At 39.5% G+C, this 24,178-nt stretch overlaps 1 protein-coding gene across 2 annotated transcripts in view; it reads left to right on the forward strand.

Moving 5' to 3' along the window:
• The window catches only part of cnih3 (cornichon family AMPA receptor auxiliary protein 3), a 106,022-nt gene that overhangs the window by 44,534 nt on the left and 37,310 nt on the right, over positions 1–24,178 (forward strand). For both annotated transcript variants that reach the window (XM_003216071.4, XM_062972572.1), the window contains exons 2-3: positions 17,805–17,873; positions 20,625–20,672. In XM_003216071.4, coding sequence (XP_003216119.1) covers positions 17,805–17,873; positions 20,625–20,672 — 117 coding nt within the window. The remainder of the gene's footprint in view (positions 1–17,804; positions 17,874–20,624; positions 20,673–24,178) is intronic.

Below are 24,178 nucleotides of genomic sequence, written 5' to 3' on the forward strand. Positions count from 1 at the left end.
AATTGCCCACCCCTGTCTCTTGTCAGCTAATTCTGGTCAACTTTATCAATTTCCAGTGACCCAATTTTCAACTTATGATAGTGGTTAAACCGGATAGGCCAGGTTAATATCAACATTTCAGTTGAAAAATTTCAGGAATTTCCAGAACATTTATATGGGAAGGTACAATAGTGGTATCAACAGTAGAGGCAGAGAAGGAAGGATCTTGGAACCTATCCCCCATAGACATTAAAGTTGTACTGTAGTACCAAAATAGTCTGGACTGCTATGTCTGTGATTTTCCATGAAGGGAATATATACACAAGTATATAACCATGAATTCTTATATAGCCTGAAATACAGTATAGTCAATTGTTTCGATATAATAGCAAACACTAGATTTATACTATATTTTGGCTGGAAACGTTTCATAGAATCGCACTGGAGGATTTGCAGAGAAGGGATGTCTTTTGGAACAAGGGTAAGTGAACCTGTGAATATTGAAACCATTGACCATACTGTATTTCAGGCTATATAAGTATTCATGGGTATATATGTGTGTATATATTCCCTCCATGGAAAATCACAGACATAGCATTGTCTGAGCACTCCACTTATATTCTATAACATTATATTAAGATGTTTTTCAGGATGTTTCATCCCACGATACAACATACAATAAGTCATACTTGGGAGTTGGATGATTCAAACAGAAAAGAGGAGGCAGAGTGCCAAGAAGCTATAGCTCCTGATAACAATGATCTCTTGGAGTCTGAAAAGTTGGAGCCTGAAGCAGTGGGAGGTCCTGCTCCCCAGCAGAGTTGGCAGATGTTGAAGACACAGAAGACAGACTCCTGTCCTTTGTGTAATGGTTAAGAAAGAAATGCTGATCCCAAAGACCATTAAGTAAGACATATCGGCCTACTTGAACATCTGCTTGCTGCCTCCAAATAATAATAATAATAATAATAATAATAATAATAATAATAATAATAATAATAATTCAATTTCTTACCCACCTCTCCTTGTGGCTCGAGGCAGGTTACAATATAGTTAAAACACATTTATAACCTCTAAGGTTATATCAGGAAGACGGGGAAGGGGCTAACACCTCCCAACAAAGGATTACCTGTGATGACTCATGGGCCTTGTAGTCCTGTTCCTAGTACTATTGTGGCAGACGAAGAGGAAAACATGGGATTTTCGCCGGTTCAGCCAGAGCCGGAGCCTCTCCACCTGGAGGATGTTTGCCCTCAAGAATTCAGCCAAACAGGCCTTGGGCAGAACTCCCCCCCCGTTTTCCCGGAGGGACAATTATACTAGAGATAGAGGAGTCAGAGAGGCTAATTGCCGGAGCCTGAGAATCGCTGCCAAACAACTAGCTGATTAGGTCTGCTTCCCTTGGGAAATTCTAAGGAGTCATGCATCTGGACAGAGTTGGGTTTTGCTTCTCGTTCTCTAGGGAAAGTGTTCTGTTGGCGGGAAAACGAGACCCAATATAGGTGGTTGTCGCAAGGGGAACTTTGCGGAGTCAATTGATCAGCTTGAGGAGAGAGATCGTGTGTGGACTTCGTAACCCCAGTTCCTTGCTTCCCGGATCAAGTTTCAAGCCTGCCTTGTTTCACGTTTTGCCACGGACTTTGTTTCATGCTTCATGTTTGCCTCGTTTCAAGTCTTTGATCTAGCCAAGAATCAAGTTTATTTTCCAGCCTTGTTGTCAAGCTACATTGGACTTTAAAGACTCTGTCATTTCCCCACACTATTGCTTGGCAAAGTGTGTGTTTCGGTCAAGTGGATTAAAACTTTGAACTCTAATATCTTATATTGGACAATACATTTCTGGACTATATTTGACCTCATCTGAAAGGTCTGCTTCTGAACTATATTCTTCACTTGTTTTTATTGTTTTTATATATTTCTTTAATAAAGATATTAGATAGAGTCTGGCCTCTGCGCATGGTTATTGGTGTTCTGCAGCCTGGGTCCTGACATTACCCCAGGCAGGAATCAGCCAGGCTTTGAACATACAAGGCAGGAAACAAACGGTGCAAGCTAATACTGCCCAACAAAGGATTCCACCAGGCAGGAATTAACCAGGGTTTGAAGCTACAAGGCAGGAAACAATCAGAGCCACCTAACACCTCCCAACACATGATTTCCCCAGGCAGGAAGCAGCCAGCCTTTCAGATTATAAGGCTATTAAATGCTAATCAAGGTGACTAACAACAGCATTCAAACGTGCCGCACTGAGACTATTCATTACATTCCAGCTCACCAAACAAGGATTCCCATAAGAAGAAAATGGCCAGGCTTTGAGGATGCAAGGCTATTCACTACTATTCCACCTGGCCAACAAATGATTCCCATGAGCCACAGGAACGCGTGGCCAGGCAAAGCTAGTAAACATATAAAATACTCATATTAAAACATATTTCTACAAATACATTTATTAAAACACACAGAACAAAGATCAAAATATAGTGAACACAAGATGCGAGTTTAAAATTCATGGTTAAAACTGACTGGTAGGCCTGCTGGAAGAGATAGGTCTTTTGATGTGCTTTAAATTCCAGCAGCTCATTTAGCTGTCAAAGTTCTTCCAGCTGGTTGTTTCACTGACATGGGACAGCCAATGGACTGAAACATTTACTCTCTTTGCCATGGTGCTGCTGGTTGGAGTTACTCCCTCCCCATTCAGAGTTCGTCAGTGTCCAAGGTAGATTTTATGGGAGAAGGCGATCCTGTAGCTAACTTAGACCCAAACCATGTAAGGCTTTACAGTCAAAACCAACACTTTGTACTTTGCTCAGAAACTAATTGGTGGTCAGTTGCAGTGACTCCCCGGTAGCCTTGTTGCTTACAACTTTCTTACTTGGTGACAAGCAGCACTTGTCCGCATTCGTGTTTTTTAATCGCTGGACTAGCATAACTTAGGGCTCTCATTTACTACTGTCTTTGCTTATCTAGAATCATACAATAATAAAGTTGAAAGAGGTCACATGGGCCATCTAGTACAACCCCCTGCCATGCAGGAAAAGTACAATCAAAGCACCCCTGACAGGTGGCCATCTAGCCTCTGTTTAAAAGCCTCCAAGGAAGGAGATCCGCCACACACTGAGGCAGACAGTTCCACTGCTTTGCTACTTTGTTGAATGACTTCCAAAGTGGTTGACGATTACCTTCTTGCATTTCCCTTCAATCTGCTGAATACGTTGATACTAAATTGGACTGAATCAACTACCCAGCCACTTGTGTATTCTAACTTCTTGTTTCCTGGGAAACTTGGAAACGAAAACATACGATAGAACCCATTATCTGTGACAAACATAATCATTATTAGATTTTCCATACTTTCATACTGTCTATTAGGACATTTACAGAATGAACAACACACATCTATCTTTAGCTTATCATTACCAGTATTAGCATTTGAGGACAGTTGTCACAGTCCTTTTGGGGGGAAGGCTACATGTAACTTTTTCCTCTGTTCAACACACACTGAATAGCAGACTCTAACTTGGCTCTTTTTATGTCCCCTCAGTGCCCTTCCACATAGCAATATAACCCAGAACATCAAGACAAGTAATCCACATTATCTGCTTTGAACTAGGTTATCTTAGTCCACACTGCTATGCAATCCTGTTCAATGTGGATTTTACATAGCTGTGTGGAAGGAGTCTCAGTGACTCAGTTATCCAATCAGAGGTTTTGAATAAAACCAAAACTCTGGAGTGGCTAGAAAATTCTCTAGCACTCAATAAAGTTTTTAGGTTCCATAAGTTTTCAGGTGTCTACTATAGGGAAGGCTGCTGTCATCAAATCAAACTTCAGGAACATCCAGGAAATGTTCTGACATGATAGTTATTGAGCCAGATCATCATCCATTCAACAAGATATATCCTGCCTCATGCACTGAACCAAGAGTGTATTCAGAGAATATTCTGGTTGTCGTGGTAGCCATGAAATCTTGACTTGATCCTGTCAGGATACTTTCAGATGTTGATGGTCCCCAAACCACAGACCTGGAATTCTTCAAACCACTTTTGTGATCAACTCCTTTGGTTCCTGCCTTCCAAGCTAGGTTGTTCTTATCAATATGTTTGAGATCAATAAAGTAACCCTATCCCACAAAGTTGATAACACTGTTCTGTAGGGAACACATTAATATAACTGCAAAGACTTTGTGATTATTCCATTTTAGATGAATATGGGATCTGTCAAAATAAGACAAAAGGTGCAGCCATTTTCTTCTCTATGTCTTTGTTTTGGAAGATATATTGTAAAATCCCATAGGTAGTCCATCTTTATCAAAGGGAAATTAGTAGATGAAATGTTCACTCAAGGCTCTTGTTATCCTCCAGTATTGAGCAGACAGAATTTATGTCCCAACTGCATCAGTCACTTAATAGATTTATAACTGGTGAAGATACAAATGTAATACTGCACTGTGTTGTTGTTAGACCCTAACAAAACCCTCAGTGAAATCTCCCTTTTGATTTCTTCATTGAAACAGTACAACCTTTTAGACAGGAAAGAGAAGAATCAGAGCTGAAAATACTGTATGTTTTATTCCTTCTCATGGATAGATCACTTCCTGATATTGATGTCCTTAAGTAATTAAATAAACATGAAAGTTGTAAACCAAATAATAATTTCTTACCATGCTCTGAGCTACCTAAAACCCATTCATTAGAATCTGGAGGCAGAGCTCTATTTTACAAACCTGAGAGTATTTTGTGGATGAAGTTTGCTTTAGTATTTTGGAATTTTATAAAATTCTAAACCAGAAGTTACACAGTTCTGCTATGAAACTTATTCATACAGGAAATCTCCTGGCATAGAAAAGAAGAAGAGGGAATCAAGGAACATTTTCAATATAAAAATAGCCTGTTCCATGTTGAATAGATGCTTAGATAACAAAAAAGTAGTGTCTGCAATGACTAAAGTTACATGGCGGTTGGAGACCTTAGATAGGGCCAAAGATCAAATCTAATTGAACCATCTAAACCAGTGGTTCTCTACCTGGGGTCCCCAGGTATTTTTGGTCTACAACTCCCAGAAGTCCCAGCCAGTTTACCAGCTGTTAGGATTTCTGGGAGTTGAAGGCCAAAAACATCTGGGGACCCCAGGTGAAGAACCATTGATCTAAACAGAACTTTCAAGGTAGCTAGAAGGAACTCTTGAAAATAAAACAGACCAGAAGGTTATCGTTGCAATTGGAACAGCAACAGCAAGTTGAAAGATCTTCTGAGTTATAAATGATATGTGAATTTAATACTTAGCTTCATCTAAAAATATGTAAGTGGTATTAACCTTAAGTAATTAAGTGAAGATCATAGGGAATTGCCGAACAGCCTGATTGTACTGGATAAAATAAAAACCTAAATCAACGGTGTCAAGCCAGGGGAGTAACTTGCAGTCAATTGCTTTATTAATGAATTTGGCAAGGCACATTTGATGAAAATGTACTGTTTTATTTCAAGAAACTATTCAGTGATACATTGTCAAATGTTAGTCTCCCAGACAAATGGTCAGTGGGAGAATGATGACAATGTCAACCAGTGGTTGATGTAAGTTACCTCAACACACATGTCTGTTGTATCATTATTACAATAAATTGAGGTGCTTGGGAATTGAGACATCTGTAGGGATACCAAGGTGCTTGTTTATAAAGCTATTGTCCTCCGAATGTTGTTATATGCCCACAAGACGTGGACCATCTACCGATGTCATACTCAACTCCTGGAAGAATTCCATCAACATTGCTTCTGAAAAATCCTGCAAATCTCTTGGGAAGACAGGTGGACAAATGTCACCATGCTGAGAGAAGCAAAGCCTACCAGCACTGAAACGATGCTCCTACGCCATCAACTCCGCTAGACTGGCCATGTTGTCCAAATGCCCTATCACCGTTTCCCAAAGCAGTTACTATACTCCCAACTCAAGAATGGAAAACAGAATGTTGGTGGACAAGAAAAGAGATTTAAAGATCGGTTTAAAGCTAACCTTAAAAACGGTGGCATAGACACTGAGAACTGGGAAGCCCTGGCCCTTGAGCACTCTAGCAGGAGGCCAGCTTTTACCAGCAGTGTTGTGGATTTTGAAGAGGCACAAATGGAAGGCAAAATGGAGAAACATGCCAAGAGGAAGGTGCATCAAGCCAACCCTGACTGGGACCACCTTCCACCTTCCACAGAAGTCCTCACTGTGGAAGAACATGTGGGTCAAGAATAGGGCTGTACAGTCACCTATGTATCCACTGCTAAGACACTACATTTGGAGGACCATCATACTCAGACAAAGAGGGATCGCCTGAGTAAGTACACTAAAATTGCTTTTTGCAATACCAGTGCAGCATATCAGAGGCTTTACACAGTCTGATATCTATAATAATCAATTGTTTTGCCTTAATGATAAATGACTGACATGTTTAAACAATTTTTAAATGTTACTCAAGTAGAAAGCCAACAAAAGGATAAAAAACCCTATCTTTATTGCTACTAATTATTCCAAAGGACTTTGATAATTTAGAATGTAACTCTTTATTTTAATTTATTATTAAACAAGGATATGGACATTGATTAATCTCTCATTGACATGAAAGTATGAGGACTCTAAAAAAGCTCTCCATGCTAAAAGGCTAGATTTAGAGCCTATTTATTTAAGAAGGCATTAAACAAGCATGTCTGCTTTCACCAATTCTGCTTGCTATTGCTGTAGATTTTTTGAAACATATCACCAGAGAAATGAAGAATTAGAAAGCATATAATAATTAAATTCATGTTTTCTAATTGCTTTATTGATAACATATATCTTATTGATTTACTGATATAAAACCAAACACAGCACTGTTGTTTAATTCTTATTCTGCCACTGAATAAAAGAGATGCACACAATGTGAAAACTGAAGGCTTTTTGGAGGGGGGGGGGGGGCTGAAAGTCTTCTGACATGGACATCTTGAAAATCTGGATATTGCCCTGCCATTGTCTTTGTCAGCCTTTTAAGTAACATTTAAGCAGGACAGAGTCTGTAGCAAAAGGTACTGTGCAGATTTATGATCTCTTCCGTAATGGACAACTGGTGAAACAAGATCTCCTTTTGGAGAAATTTCTCTCTCTTTGCTTGGATACAACTGCTGCACCTCACCATCCTATTTACAGTGCCAATGAGGCAAAAGCCTCCACCTAGAATTTATGAAATGTACAGAACTTTTGTTTCACTCCTTTTAATGTCATACTTGTGAAAATGTCTAAGAGACAGATAGAGCAAGTGAAAATCAGACTTTTGTGGAGGATGCTTTAGAGAACAGGTGCAGGTTCTGAAAAGACTTGCAAGGCAGACTTGGGGACTTCCAACTCAGACTCTAAGTGGAGTAATACATGGCTGTCCCATCTGTTCAGACCCACTTCAGCAGCGATTTATGAATATGCATTCAGAGTTGCATAGCACAACACGTCTATCCTGTGAAGTGGATAGAGGAAACGCTTCACCAAGACTTAACTGATTTCCTATTGACTATAGTAAAACTAGAGATAGCTGAAATATTGAAAAAATTTAGATGGTTCTAAGTACAGTAGAGTCTCACTTATCCAACATAAACGGGCCAGCAGAATGTTGGATAAGTGAATATGTTGGATAATAAGGAGGCATTAAGGAAAAGCCTATTAAACATCAAATTAGGTTATGATTTTACAAATTAAGCACCAAAACATCATGTTATACAACAAATTTGACAGAAAAAGTTGTTCCATACACAGTAATGCTATGTAGTAATTACTGTATTTATGAATTTAGCACCAAAATATCATGATGTATTGAAAACATTGACTACAAAAATGCATTGGATAATCCAGAACGTTGGATAAGCGAGTGTTGGATAAGTGAGACTCTACTGTATTATAACTTTTGAAAGAGAGTATGATCTTGAAAATGTGTATGATTAAAGTAATTAAGAAATGAGTCAAGTTTATAGATATATGATTTTCCTTTATTTTGTATGATAATTAATAGACTTCCATAAGCCGTAATACCTTTGCCTGATTTAGCTTAACTAGACACTGTGTCCTTCTATACTATAGGTGCAACAATGAAATGATACAAATGGAAAATAATGTAGTGTCACACTGTTTGTTGGAAGGATTTTAGTTGTGAAATTTAAATGCTGTCTTTATTTTTTATTGTGCTTCTCTTTGTCAGTTGCATAAACTGAAAGCAATGGAGATGTGTTCCCTCACTTATCGCGGGGGTTACATTCGAGGACCACCCACGAAAAGTGAAAATCCACAAAGTAGGGACACTATATTTATTTTAATATTTATACATTATTGTAATAGGTAGGTGGCCTTTCTCCCCCTTGCAAGCCCCAGGGAGGCTCGCGGGTCGTTTTGCACTGTTTGTTGTAAACCCACAACTCCCAGGATTGCCGAGCCTTGGGCTCTGGCATTATCTCGCCCGTCCTGGGGAGCCAGTGAGGCCTTCCCTACCAGCGCCGGCAGGCCCCTTGCTCCTGCCCCCTCTTCCAAGTCCTCCACGTTTCCCGGCATGGCCCAGCTGGAGCAACGTTCCTTCTTCCCTGGCTTCAGGAGCAGAGGCAGCCAGAGCAACATGGTGAGCAGAGAGCAAGGGGCCTGCCGGCACTGGTGGGGAAGGCTACATGGTGGGCACAGAGCAAGGGGGCAGCCCTGAGGAGGAGAAGCAGCAGCAACAACACCCGTAAGAAGATCCAACCAGTTTCCCGCAAAACAGTGAGTCCGCCAAAAGCGAACTGCAAAGTAGCGAGGGAACATTGTATGATTTGTGGCTAATCCATTTTCTGTAAATACATACCAAATTGCTATATAAATTACAATTGATGTGCACATCTTGGAATACATTTTGTACTTAGTTGAGTCAAATACTGAGTCTGACCCTGAAGATACCCATTATAAACATTCCTATGGCATTAAGGAACTTCATACTGTGTTAAGTGAGTTGCTTCTATAGCAAATAGGCATTGTGGCTTCATTGTATTGTAGGTGCCTCACTGTAACTGTAAAAAGGAAATACAGTTAATAAAATACTTTCTTTCTGGTATGATTGGGAGCATTTGATGCATTGGAATTTGATGACACTTTGGAAATTTGCTTTATGGACAGACATGATACAAGTGATGCAGCATGGAGGAATACAGTTAAAAAGTCTAATAATAAATTGATATATGGCACAAATTTGTCTTTTTGTTACAGCAGGAAATGTAATATGAAACTACAAGACAGTCAATCAAAGTACCTTGAATTATTTTTACTTTTTATTTTATCATGTTAGAAACGTAAGTGCTGTATAGGAAATTGTATTCCTCTGCTTCTCAGTCTTTAAAAAAAGATATTCATCTCCTCTTTTGCTTATTGTTTTCCTTTTCCTTTCCTTCCCCTTTCTAGTAGCCTTCCTTTGTTTTAGCACACTTTGATCTAAAAACATTTACATATACACATCATATATTATTAAAAGTGGTAAATATTCAGTCTTTCTTGAAGAAAAGAACTCATTGCAAGAAAAGAACCTTATCTGGCTGTTGATATAAAATGATAAATGAACATAAAGATATATGTAATTTTGATTTGATAACTGGGACATTATGGAGTGATTGCTCACTTCTGACTTTCTCAGAGGATTAAGCATCACACCTGCTATATGTAAATCCCAGCAGTGATGAGACTTTGATGCCTGGAAAGACATTACTGTGTATTAAACATCCCCTCAGCATGCAGCCTCAAGTGGAATGAATGTGGTAGCTTACTTCTGAGTAGCTGTTTTTTAATCTCTTGTGCTAGAGATTGGGCTGCTGGGCTGTTCCAGGCAGAATATGAAAATCTTGCTGCATTTTTCTACCAGGAATAATAATAATTGTGACCATGAGGCAGCAAAATATCTTGGGCTGGTCCTGCTGTAGTTCCATCTTCTTTATAATGATAAAGGTTAAGGCAAGTGTTCATCATTATATTTCATAGCCATTTCCCAAAAGAGAGTCTTAACAGGTTGCTGTGTTGACTTCTTTTTCTCTGTCTTACGTGTGTATGCTTATTGCAGGACTGGGAACAGGGCATGATTTCCAACCCCTCAGCTGAAGATATTATTTGCCTTTGAAACCTACTTTCTATCACACAGGCTACATTACTTTTATTATTTGTTAAACTAGATAACTTATATATACTTCTACTTAAGAGGGCCTTCTCAGTGGTGGCCCCTCGGCTCTGGAGTTCCCTCCCCAGGGAGATTAGACTGGCACCCACCCTCTCCATCTTTCGTAAGGACCTAAAAACGTGGATGTGCCGGTGTGCCTTTGAGTAAGTAGTTTCACAAGATACTCAGCCCAGTTGTTCTCACTGTCAGCTACTGCACTTTATCACAGACCTTGTCCTATAGACTTTAGTGTTTTTATTGATATGGCTCTCCACCATACTTATGCTGACACCATCAAACAAGCCCTCCCCAGAGTTCTATGCACAAATTCTAAACCTCTGAATTTCCAGTAATTATTATTACTTAGGTTTTAAACTGTTGTTGATGTTGTTTTATGTGGAGATTATGTTTTTAATTTGCTGATTGTGTTTTAACCCATGTTGATCGGGCTTGTCCCCATGTGAGCCGCCCCAAATCCCCAAAATAAAGTTGTTGTTGTTGTTGTTGTTGTTGTTGTTGTTGTTGTTGTTGTTATTTAACACTCACAGCCACATGAACAAAATGGAATGTCCGATTTATGTTGGCCACATATAAAATGTTGGGTTGGTTCTGATTCAAAATTGGCTGCTGCTTTTTACCTAGCCATTTCACTTTCCATGGACTTGGGTGGCATGGAGGTTGGATGGCACTTGCCCGCTCCCATCTCCAGCGACCTCATCAGATGGGGTGATTTCGAAGACATGCATAGGTTCACCTATCATTTTACAACAGAGGCTGCCGGCTCCCATCCTGTGACACACTGCAACTTCTGGTGAGTCTCCGTCATAAAAGGGAAGGCTGTTGGGTGAGTGGGCTTATTAACAAAAGACCCTCCCTGTAAATGTACAGCAGAGTAGCTTATTAGCAGCTGCATGACCCAGCACCAGTAGCCAAAAAGTTATAAAAAGAACAAAAACACACAGACCAATGTTATCTCTTCCTTAGGGGGATTTTCTTTATAGCAAAATAATATGTTTGCATTATTTACAAAAGCAGTTTCCATAACACAAATAAAGTTCACTTCAACCTGGGGCTTCTCTTACCAAAGCTTCTCACACTAGGCCTTCTTCATACTGAGGCGTTCTAACACTCCTCAGGATGGCCCACTAATTCCAATAAGCTTTGGCCTACTCACTCTCCTCAAGGAGATGCTAGCTTATTAAAACCTTTCAGTGCTTGACTCACATTTTTGTAATTAAAAGTACCTAGTTAATTTTTACTATTTCTGACAAAGGCCAACCAGCGCATGCCTCCCGGGTTGCCTTGGATCAATGGGGAAGCTGGGCAGCAGATGCTTTCCGTCGTGGGATGGGGACTTGAGTGAGTCGGATGATGCGGGATATGAGCCGACGGGTTCCCCATGCCTCAGAACAGGCACTGCCAGAATCACCACAATCCGGTGGCATGTTTGATGAAGTCACATCTCGCTGGTGCTTTAGCAAGCATTGGAGTTGGCAACAGACAATGACCAAGAGCAATTTCGTACTCCATATTGCTGCTATGATGGCATCGGGATGGCAATAATAAGGGTGGCTGTCCAGTGGTGCCAAATCAGGTTCGGTGCCATTGGATCATGTGGATTATCTCCTGCTGGCATAGTGTCTGGCCATGTGGACATCTTCTTGCCATTGCAGTGGTTGGGAGGTACCTCAATCTGGATTAGCCCTGGGATGTACAGCCTATGTAGAGGCACCCTTGTGCTACTGGAGGCTGCAGTCCAACAACATCTGGAGGGCTGGATTTATGTCCACCCTTGCTCAGGGATTTGTTGGGATTTTATCTGGGCTTTGCCACTTTACCATAGAACATCGACCTTTCCCTTGTGCTCATTCACTAATAACTATCTTTTATTTATCACAGCTAAATACATACAAGGTATTTTGAGGGCAAGTCATATTCTATCTATGAAAATGCTCTAAAAGTGCCAAATATAATAAATGAATACTATTCACATTTATTCAGTGCTAAACTCAACATCTTACCATAATTAGCTCTACTGTTGCATAGAGCCTTCACCCCCACCTTTGTCCTATAGACTAAAGTCTTTTATCATGGAACACCAGATGGATTACACTGCCATTAAATGACAAATTCACTCAGAATGAACAGATACTCACCATGCTGTTCAGCAGTAATTGGCACCCTTGTGGACAGTCTCTGCAGGACATGGAACTGGCATGGCTACATATGCTCTAATCTCTCCTAAAAGGGAATATATTTCATCCTTCCAGCTGTCCTTCTTTGTAGTAATTCTGATGGAGTCATGCTGAACATCTTCTGCCTCTTTACTGGATAAACATGGTTCTTTCACTCCAGTTTTGGTTTCATGCCTGAAGTACATGTTACAAAGATACTTTTATCCAAAAATATTTTATAAGGCAGTAAATTAGATGATCTCGAGTTGTCTCTCAATTTAGAGTGACCTCACAAATTTTATAGGATTTTCTTTGGCGAGCTTGTTTTCTGTTGCTCCAGAGGCTAGAACACAGAGCAGTGGATTCAAGCTTGTAGGAAAAAGATTCCACCTAAACTTCCCGATGATAAGAACTATTCAGTAATGGAAAATCCAGCCTGGATAGTGATTTAAAACTTTCCTTGGAGGCTGGATGGCCATATTTCTGGATTGTGTATTCCTGTATAGCAGGATGGCCCTTGTTGTCCCTTCCAGCTCTATTTTCCTGTGAGCCATATTCAGATATAGTTTGCCATAGAATCCCATAGTTAAATCATCCTCAGTTCTTCTTTTCAGTTGTAACATTCTTTGTTTTGCTTTGTTTTAAAAGGGTTAATGTGTTCATGTGAAATCATATTGATCAAACTGGACAAGAGTAGCAAAGCCAATTATATTGTATTCAGAAACTATGAACTGAATAATAACATCAGACATTTAATGCAATGGTATTTTCCTCACAAAACAGAAACCACAAATCCCTGTAACACAGATCCTCAGCTGATTCCACTTATTCAATTCGAGCAATTTTCAGTCCAATGTCTATTGAAAAGAATGCAATCTCTTGCTCATCCTAATACTTCTGTATTCAAGCTGTCACTGTCTGGAGGAATGGGTATATCTAAACATCTTAAGAATTGTAATTTTACTGAAAGAGGCACAAGGATGTATAATCTAATATCCTTTTTGCATGGGCAGACATTTGCTTTGAATAAACCTGAGCATATGGAAGTCCTTTTCAGAATACGGTCAATATGGTCACAACTGATGGTTAAAGTTTATATGAAAAGTTATTGCACATGAAGGGGAAATGTGAAATGCAAAAAAAAAAATGTACTAGATAAGTACCAGTTTTCCTTTGGTTAGAAATCCCATAGTCCTATCATCCCAATGCTCTTTTTATCAACTAAAAAAGGGTGTGGTGAAATTGGTGGGCCAGTACCTCCACCATCCAGACACTGTTTTCCATAAGCCAGAGCTTTACAGATCAGATGTGGTGCATCTATCAGGGAAGGGAATGACATATTCCTGGCGGATCTTAGAAAAGGCCTGTAAGTTGCATTGGAAGTGGTGATGGGAAAAAGACACTAGGCAGACACCTGAGCCTTTTTGTGGCAGGAAGTGGGAGGAAAGCTTGGATTGGCATACACCTTGGCACCCCCTCCTTTTGGGTGAAGAGGGACTTTGGGTCTAACTCTATAGGTTCTATGGCTTAGGAGGTTCGCCTAAATATCTCCTTTACAGCTTACCTTGGGGAGTTTGACTCTCTCCTATGGGACTTTATGGCCCAGAGGGGGGAAGTTCCCAGGGATGGCCTTCCAATAATGACCGGCCGGGATAGCAAACCATTAATGTGGAGTGCCCCCTGGATCAGGTGTTTCACCCAGTGGTTGGCTTGGCAGATAGTCTCGCCTCACACCATTACCTATGTCTCAGTGCCTCCCCCACAACTAGTTACAACTAGTTACTTAGCCAATTACCAGTTTTCTAAATAGGTCAGTAAATTGCCCATTTATTTCTCCACATCTTGTGTCTGGTCTGTTTATTTCGTGGTGGGGATTCAATGTTCTTTCTATTTCCATTTCCCTCTGCCCTTTCGTTTATCTCTGACTTTTATTCTGTAGTCTTTTCCTCCAGTAGAGGATGGAGCATTAGAGTCAGCTCCCCAAATTTGCTGGGATTAGGGGCACAGGACTGTTACTATAGAGAAGTACTGTTAGTTCTCGCAATCTGAACTGTATTCCTGTTGAGATAATGTTGCATTGACATTTTTGGCTACCATATTTATTATTATAACATTTCTACCCCACCCTTCTCACGCCCAAAGGGGGACTCAGGGCAGCTTACAAATATAAAACACATGTATAAAACAATTCCAGTTAAAATTAATTACAATTTAAATTAATTACATTAAAACATTCATATAAATATACATTCAGGCGCATTCCAAGTCCGATCCGGGTCTGTCACTATATCTTAGATCATTAAAGTTGTGGTTGATGCTGCTTCTATCATTCAAAAGCATGGTCCCACAACCAAGTTTTCACTCTTTTATGAAAAGATAGGAGAGAGGGAGCCTGTCTGATTTCATTTGGGAGGGTGTTTCATAGGCGGGGGGTCACCACTGAAAAAGCCCTGTCTCTCGTCCCTGCCAGCCATACCTGTGAGACTGGCGGGATCAAGAGCAGGGCCTCCCCCAAAGATCTTCAATTATGCGGTGGGTCATAGTGGGAGATACGTTCGGTCAGGTAAGTTGTTGACTCATTTTTAGCTTGCAGTCTACTAAAACCCTTAGATTTTTTCCCACAAAAGCTAGGTGTCACCCATCCTGGATATGTGGATTCCATTTCTCCTGCCTTGATGTTGTACTTTTCATTTATCCTTGTTGAAGCCAAAAAAGCCAAGACTAGATGTCAGTCTTGGTCAACTGAACTAATAATTTCCTTCTGCAGGATCATGCACATTGTTTTCCTAATGCAGCAAGTCTCTGGAGAAAGACTAATTAGTGTCCTATTTTCCAAGTTTGGTTAGAATATATTCAGCATACATTTAGCGTCGGGAATGTAGTCAGCCTGCATTTAGAATCTGTAGAGCAGGAATATTTCTAGGTCTGAATTCTGGTAAACTCTCCCGAGGGCAGTACAAAGACAGTAAGAATATTAATAAAGAGAAAGTAGCGTGAAAGCTGATTTCTGGTGTGTCTTTGTGTATTTGTTTCAAGCAACATATTGGTGAAGATGTCTTGACCATAGTGCTGGAATTAAAACAAATTAATATCACAAAATGTCTAAGCAGTGGTCATTTCTCACTGAAGTTCTTTAGGGCTGCTGATAATTGGCTTTTCATAATTATTGATAGAAGTGATTGCTAGCTTAGGGATTTGATGGCATTACTATGCTCTGATGGCTCTGAAACAATGTCGGCAATGATTCCCACAGCACAATTTCTTATTGAAGATCTGTTAATACATCCCAAATAATCTCTTTCATTAATTATATTGTCAAAGATATTATGAAATTGAGGTTGCTTTAGTTGAAATACTATTCACAGTTCAGCATATTAGAGCATTGCTAATGCATTTGCTTAACAAAATACATGAGAATTGGAATTGACAGTGGAGATTCTGCACAGCACTTAACACACATTAAATAAGACAGGATGTGTTCATTCAGGTCCTCCAAGGTCATTTTTTGTTTTAGAATTCATTGATAACTAGATATGTATAGGGACAGGAAAAGCCCCATGCTGTTTTCTGGCAAACCATAAAGTAGCAAACCTAGATGTAGCAAAATGTAAGATTCATGCTATGATTGTTAGTAGGTTGGTCCCATCCTGAGCAAATCCTAGCAAATTTGATAATTGTGTATTCGGTTCTTCCATCCCTGTCCACATTTGGTAAAATTTGGAATATGGGAATTTTAACAAGATCAAAAAGCAACCCTCAAGTCATTAACTGTAGGATTTTTAAAAATCTTGGACAGGCTTGGAAAGAAGCTTTCAAGTAATCTCTAGAAGATTCAAATGCAAGGCTTACCTGATGTGGCTTTCATATGTACATACTGTTACTTTTGAATAAAATTTGTTGATTGTTGTCTTTTTTTGTGGTGTAGAAATTTATCCATATTCTTTCCAAATTATTTATATATCTGGTATTAAGATTCTGTTAAAGAAGTAACACTCAGGAACACATTTGCTTCATTAGCTGAGGTATACCTGTATCCCAAGATAGCCAAACTGGATTTACATAGTATTATGGTTCTCATTTATGAAATAGTTTAATAACAAGGGATTTAGGGCTTCATAAAATGTGATGCCTCAAGTAAATCACTTTTTAATACCACCTTACAAGAGCAAGACGTCATTGTGTGTGGTCCCATAAAATGTTAGTCATAAAACAAATTCTAGTGATTCAGAATTTGTAATCTTTTACAAGTAATTCAACAGGCAATGTGTTGTTAAATGGAAGAGTTTTGCATCTTTGCAAACATTTTGAAGACTTTTTTTAGGTTTCATGAGTATGAGAAGAAAATGGGGGAAAGAATTTGTAGGAAACATAACAAAATCAATATAAGAAAGACATTGTTGTTGTTGTTGTTGTTGTTGTTGTTGTTATTATTATTATTATTATTATTATTATTATTATTATTATTATTATTATTATTATGTATACTTCGCTTTTTCTCTCCACAAAGGAGATTCAAACCAGCAATGGGATCTTCCAACAGTAAACTGTTGAAAAATCGCAGAGATTAGCATTTACAGCAAATTTGTAGCATTTATGGCAAATAGAATAGAAATCTGAGCCACAGAGCAAAATACCTGCTTGAACAAAAATTATGAGTAAAGGCCAAAGTGAATATGATGTTAAGCTCATATATGTATTCAGTGTTTGCATATGTATTCAGTTTTTGCAAAACATACCATAGGAAGGCAGTAGGCAGACCAAGACTAAGGTATACTAAATCTCCCAATTTTTTAGGGTTAAAATGATGATTTCACATTCTTAGTTGCTAGTAATCCTTGGAGGAAGATCTAGTGGTACCAATGGAGGCTGTCCTGTCCTACCCTCGCATAGTCTAAACATCCTAAAGGCATGTTTTATTTTTCAACTCTTCTGAAGACAGCTGCATTTCCCAGTCTGTAGGATACATATATTGGACTGGGAGCCGCAGTGGCACAATGGGATAAACTGCTGACCTGAAGATTGTGTTGCTGACTTGAAGTTTGTCGGTTCGAATCCGCCAGACATGGTGAGCTCCTGTCTGTCAGCTCTAACTTGCGGGGACATGAGAGAAGCCTCCCAGCAGGATGGTAACACATCCGGGCATCCCCTGTTTCTGTAGATGGCCAATTCTCTCACACCAGAAGTGACTTTCAGTATGTTCTCAAGTCACTTTGGATATGATAGAAAAAACATACTGGGTTCTGGAAAAAGGGACTACTGTACTCATAATTTCAATACAGAGTCTGGAGTAACTGCTCATCTTGAATTTTTTAGACTGAGTTTACACTATATGAATGGAATTCATCCAGACTACACCAATATAAAGTGCCGTGAAAGAAAACGATGCTAATAAAGCTGAAAGGATACATTATCTTATTACCAAGAAACTCTGCTACTTATTGTGAAAGAAAAAAGTTTATACTATTAATATGATTTCAACATTTCTCTTATAGATAATTGCCTTTGATGAGTTAAAGACGGATTTCAAGAGTCCCATAGACCAATGCAATCCTGCACATGCGGTAAGTTCCTGTATATCATAAAATAACCAAATTGTGATAGAAATTGTAATCTTTCAATGGAAAATAGGTATGTATGATTGCATATATCAAAGTAAACTAATGGCCCAAAGATAGTTTTAAAATGCCAGAAATCCTGATAAGTAAGCAAGTTCACAGAGCGAAGTCCACTACAGTAGCAAATCTGATGTATTTACTTCTGGTTTTAAACATATCAATGTATATGAAATACAAATGCATTTTATGTTTAGACTTTGGTACCAAATACACGTATTCTGCAATCAGAAAAAGAAATCTGAAATACAGAACACTTCATAAATTGTTCTCAACCTGTATGTTTGGCAGTGGCTGCCACATATGTCAGGTTGTGATATTTTAGATGCAAAGAGGCAAAGTGCACTGAGCTGCATGTACTTTCCTTCAGGAGAAGGGGGCTTGCAGAGAACTCTTGCCAGAAATAAATATGGAAGTTCCATTCAGAGTTATGGTCTTCATATGATTCTCTTTTATGTTATATCTGCTCCAAAGGTGTGCTGTAAAAACCCACAGCAAACTCTTTTAAGGCAATTTTCCCCGCATTTGCACTGCAGAAACCTGTGACGGCAGCAGTGATTGTAGACCTTGCTGTTTTTAATTTTGATAATCTGTGATAATTGCTGTACCATTTGCAAACAGCAATGCAAGATTCATATTCCCTTGGTGCCTGGCTTTAACCACCCACTTACCTTTTCCACTTTAAAGATTTCAAGCTTTGTAGAAAAGAGTGTACAGTAATTCTACTAGGCTGCTTGCTGACCACCAAGAATGATACTTTTGGTATTCTTGTACTGTCTTGTCTGGGTAAAGTAGATAGAAATGTTGCAGTGTGAGAGGAAGATTGCTGTAGAAAATAATATTACACTTGCTTACAAACTGGATGGTTGTTTCCAATGTAGTCTTTGATATATTCCATGAGTGAAAGGCTCAAAAATGTGTTTACCTAAATAGAACCTGAGGCTAAGACAGGCGTGTTGAGCCTCTAACCATAGTAGTGACTGAAATTAAGTCCGCAGAATTGGCTGCTGCACTTAGAATTTTGTTTTTTTTCCTTTTTGACAAGGAAGAAATGACATTGACTAAATGACATAACTAAAGGTGTGAAGGTCTAGAAGAAAAAGGTAGTGATTATTCAGGGCAAAGTTATTTTTTCCCTGTTCTTTTCTGAAACCTTTTTAAAGGATTGTAGATTCCCCCCCCCCCCCCCATGATTAATAAAATGTTTAAGATAAGGTGGTCATATATTTATTGTTCCAAAATCATTTCTAAAACTATGTAATGCATTTATGTAAAATTGTCAGGCCTAATACTGCCTGGCAACTCTCCTGGAAAAGAACCAGCAACTGAATACATTACTGGCCACAATTCCATCTACATGTAGGCTGTAGGCCAAACTTTGCCCATCTCTGATCTTGATCCATAGAGTCCCCTTCTTGAAGTCAGGAGACAATTTTTATAATTCGTATCACTTTACAGTTGGCCACAGAATTGCACGGTAAATAAAGTTGTTGAATCAACTACATTTGTGGGCGAATCTCCTTTGATTTTATTGAATTTCCCCATGCTATATATACCTGCCAACTTAGCAGTTGGAAAACATGCAAATGTGGGTAGATCAATAGGTACCACTCCATCGGGAAGGCAGCGGCATTCCACGCAGTCATGTTGGTCACATGACCTAGGAGGTGTCTACAGACAACACCAGCTCTTTGGCTTAGAAATGGAGATGAGCACTACACCCCCGAGTCAGACACAACTGGACTTGATGTTGGGGAAAACCTTTACCTTTACTATGTATAATGTGGCCATGGCTAATGCATTACTAAATCAGGAAGCAGTGATGACAGATGAGATGTTATTGCTATTGTTTCATTCGTAATGAAACTCTGATGAAGTTGGTTATAGCCATTAGAGTTCATTCTTTTCCAGAAATATAGATTGAGTATTTTGTATCCAAAATGCTTGAAGTCAGAAGTATTTCGGATTTTAGACTTTTTGTAGATTTTGGAACAATTGTTTATGCATAAAGCAGGCCTATACAACTTGTAGCTCTCCAGGTATTTTGGACCATTAGACAAGCTGGCTAAAGGCTTCTGGGAGCCTGAGTCCCATGTCTGATTGTGCATGCCTGGTATAAAGAAATATCTTGGTGACGGGACCCAAGTCTAAACAAAAATGCATTAATGTTTCATATGCATCTTATACATTTAGCCTTTTTTTTGCGTCAGGAGCAGTGTGAGAAACTGCAAATTGCTTCTGGTGTGAGAGAATTGGCCGTCTGCAAGGACGTTGCCCAGTGGATGCCTGGATGTTTTGATGTTTTTACCATCCTTGTGGGAGGCTTCTCTCATGTCTCCACATGGAGCTGGAGTTGATAGAGGGAGCTCATCCGCGCTCTTCCCGGGTTGGATTCGAGCCTTCAAGTCAGCAACCCAACCTTCAAGTCACAAGGCTTTAACCCACTACGCCATCAGGGCTCCTACATTTAGCCTGAAAACAATTTTATACAAATATTTTTAATAATTTTCTGAATGAAACAAAGTTTGCATCCATTGAAGCAAAAGTGTCACAAGCTCAACCACCCATGTAGAAAAGTTTGGATTTGGAACATTTCAGATTTCCCGTTAGAGGATACTCAACTTGTACTTTGCTTAATTTACAATTTCACAACTTGTACATTTTCTGTCCATTCTACTTCCCCTCCCTCCATGTTTACAGAGAGAACGGTTGAGGAACATTGAGAGAATTTGCTTTCTTCTCAGAAAGGTAAGGAATAATCCAGAGATTGTGTGGTGTTTGAGGTATGAAATTTGTGGTACTAGAAATAGCAGCAAACCTTTCTATGGTCTCTATTCTGTTGACTTTGATGAGAGGGTGATAATGTCACGGGAGAAATTGGAACTGAGATGACATTTGAAGGAAAGGGAAAACACTAATTATAAGGGGCTTACAACCTGTCAATAATATCCTGAAAAAAATGAACTATTGAGAACACCATCAATTTAATAGCCTTATTAAATTGAAGGCAATGGGTGATTTTGGAGACATATTTTATGTCTGATGTATGATCTTTTGCCTAAATCTCTTTTTACATTTACAGTAATCTTATTGTTTGACAAAGGGCAATTTTTACTCTGAAACGAATGCTAAACTATCATATATTTCACCAGCTTAATAGAAAAACAAAGAGTCCACATCATCTGCTGATAAATAAGCACGTGGTGCCTTTTTGGGTGAGAAACTACCTGAGCAAGAAACAATTCAGCTCCTAGATCTGTTAGACTAGGACTCTCATCGAACTACAACTAACATGGCTTTTTCTATTTGTTGAGTTTTTGAAGTCCAGGTTCAATACACGGGAAGGTATCAGGTTGGAAAAGACTGATTTGATGAATTTTTAATAGTTACATATAAGTGGTGTCTCTCAAAATGACTTCATAGTTTTGTGGATATTCTGAAAACATGTAACATAACGGGTTTCCAGAAATAAACCTGTTGCTCATGAATATCATGTATATATACGTTATTGGTTGTTCCTGGAAAAACTAGTATAACGTTCCAAATTACAGGAGAAATTCTGAAGTACAATTTACCAAAATATAAAACTATTGATGGCCCACAAATTTCAGTTAGACTGAAATTATATTGAAATGATTAGGAATTTCAAGTATCTGAATTTAGCTGAATCATGCCCTTGTTTGAAATTGTTGTCACAGCCAACAAAGATATGAATGAAAATTAGTTCTCTAGGTGATTCACCAATTGGAGGAGATGAAGCAGTAATGAGAGTATCCATCCTACCTACAGCCTACACTTTTGTCTAGGAGTGATGTAAATCCCCAGCTCAGGAGTAATGACTCCAATGCAGGTGGGCTCCATTTACAGAGGAGCTAAAAATAGAGACGGAACATGAGTATGTATAAAAGCTCCGTCTCCCAACATCCTTGGTGCCCTGTATTTAGCCAAAAGTCCTCTTGGGAATCTCTGCATGCATTTGTTTGAAGACTGTGTTCTTGCAGTAAGTGGTAATAATGACCATAAAAATTAAAGAATGAGGAATGGTTAACAAGTGAGGGAATTTGGGTGGTAATCTTATGTGAGGTCTCTCTTCAAGTATGTGTGTGTACCAGCTGTATCCGAATAATCATCCCTTTCTGATTGGGAAAGATTGGGGAGTGTGGATACAAAACAGAGTCTCATCATGAAAGCTATCTGTATATCCTGCTTCAGTGCAATTGAAGGGGCAGAACTATCACAGGCCATAGCTACAAGTCATGTTATCCACCTCTGCATATAAACAATGTCTTTGGTTGTCTCAATAACTGGATTTTATTAGCTTCATTGACTTAATTAGGATATAGCAATTTATTAGAATGTGTCCTTCCCCATTGGATCTCTGTGTGCATATATATTTAGCACTCTCACATTCTCTACTCCATTATTCTGTGAATCAGGGTCTTACCTATAAAAAGGTACTGTATTTCTGTAATTCTAAGACATATTTTTCTATATAAACATCTCTAAAATGGAGTACGTTTTAGAATCACAGGCATATCTTATGTATTTTTGTTGTTGTTGGTAGTGGTGGTAGTGAAATTACAATCAGTGGCATCTTACTATTGAAGAAATATGGTCCACTTGAAACTGTGTACCACAATACATAAGTCAATTTGCAGAACCCTTTATTTCTTTAATGGTTGCGTGCATGCTTTGCACATAGAAAATATTAGTTTCAAGTCCCAGCATCCCCAGGTAGGTCTAGGAAGGAGCTATTTCCAAAACCCTAAAATCTGAAACTGCCAGTCAGGTGGACAATACTGAGCCAGGTAGATGACAGGTCTGTCTCGGCTTGAAATGTTGTTTTTACTATAATGGACTAACAATGCTGCTCCTCTAAAATTAATTTGACTATGTTAATTGCCAACTCAGCAGCTTCCTACTTTCAAGTTGTGTCCCAGATTTTGTAATGCAAAGTAATAGACAGTAGTAATTTTATTAATTTATGTATGTTGCTCGCAGATGGCTTGCCCACACTGGTATTTAATTTTTATTGAGCCTAAGCATCCTTGCTATAACAGCAGAAATGGCAGCTTTGGGCTAATTACATACTCCATGTATAATAGTGTCAGCTCACCACAGCCGCTCCTGAATGAACACACAAGACTCTCTGTGATATCACCAGAAACTTTTACTGTAGGAAACATGAACATCAGAAAAGCCAAGAATGGGATACTACGGCCAACCCTCCTTTATATACCCTCCCCCTCATTTGAACAGTCTCTTCCCGCTCAGTAAAACCCCGCGCAAATTCCCCGCCAAGTCCAGCAGCCGTTTCTTCTCCAAGTCCTGAGCCGCAGGTGTCTTATCAATGTCAGTGACCCTGAAACTCAGAGCCACATCCAGGCTCTAGTAGCAGGGTTCTGACATGGCGTCCTCCTCCCCTTCATCCTGGAAGGAAAAGATTAAACACAACTATTGTTCTCCGCCGTCCAGAGTTCCTTTATACTTTTTTAACAGGCTGCAATGGAATACCGGGTGTATCTTTCCTAGGTCCTTGGGTAGCCTCAGCTCATAGGTCACTTCGTTTATTCTTTTTGCTACCCTGAATGGTCCTATATAGCGTGGAGCCAATTTCTTGGATGGGAATCCCAATTTTAGGTTTTTTGTGCTCAGCCAAACCAGATCTCCTTCGCCCAATTTGTCCCCCTCTCGGCGCCTACGATCCGCAAAGAGCTTGTACTTCTTTTGTGTTTCCCGCAATGCCTCTACCACGGTTTGCCACCCTTGCTTGATTTTGGCCGGCCATTCCTCGTCGGTCTGGCCCTCCCCTTCCTTCCACTCGGGTAGCCTGGGGAAAGGTGCCACCTCCTGTCCGTATACTATTTCGAATGGGGCACGACCTGTGGCCGAATGTACGGCCCCGTTAAAAGCCATCTCAGCAAACGGTAGAAGGTCCGCCCAATCATCCTGTCTATAATTGGTGTACATCCTTAAAAATTGGCACAGTGTCTGTTGGGTACGTTCGACCCCCCCGTTGGTCGCGGGATGAAAGGCCGAGCTCAGGTTCCTTTCTGCTCCTAACAGCTGTAAGAATTTTCCCCAAAATTTTGCAGTAAATTGGACTCCCCGGTCGCTAATTATTTTGTCGGGACACCCATGTAGGCGATATACATGCTTCACATACAAATCAGCAAGTTTTTCAGCTGAAGGGAGTTTTGGCAGGGCCACAAAGTGTGCCTGTTTTGAGAATAGGTCCAATATTGTCCAAATGT

The sequence above is a fragment of the Anolis carolinensis genome, chromosome 1 (genome assembly GCF_035594765.1).
Source record: "Anolis carolinensis isolate JA03-04 chromosome 1, rAnoCar3.1.pri, whole genome shotgun sequence".
Taxonomy (NCBI): Eukaryota; Metazoa; Chordata; class Lepidosauria; order Squamata; family Dactyloidae; genus Anolis; species Anolis carolinensis.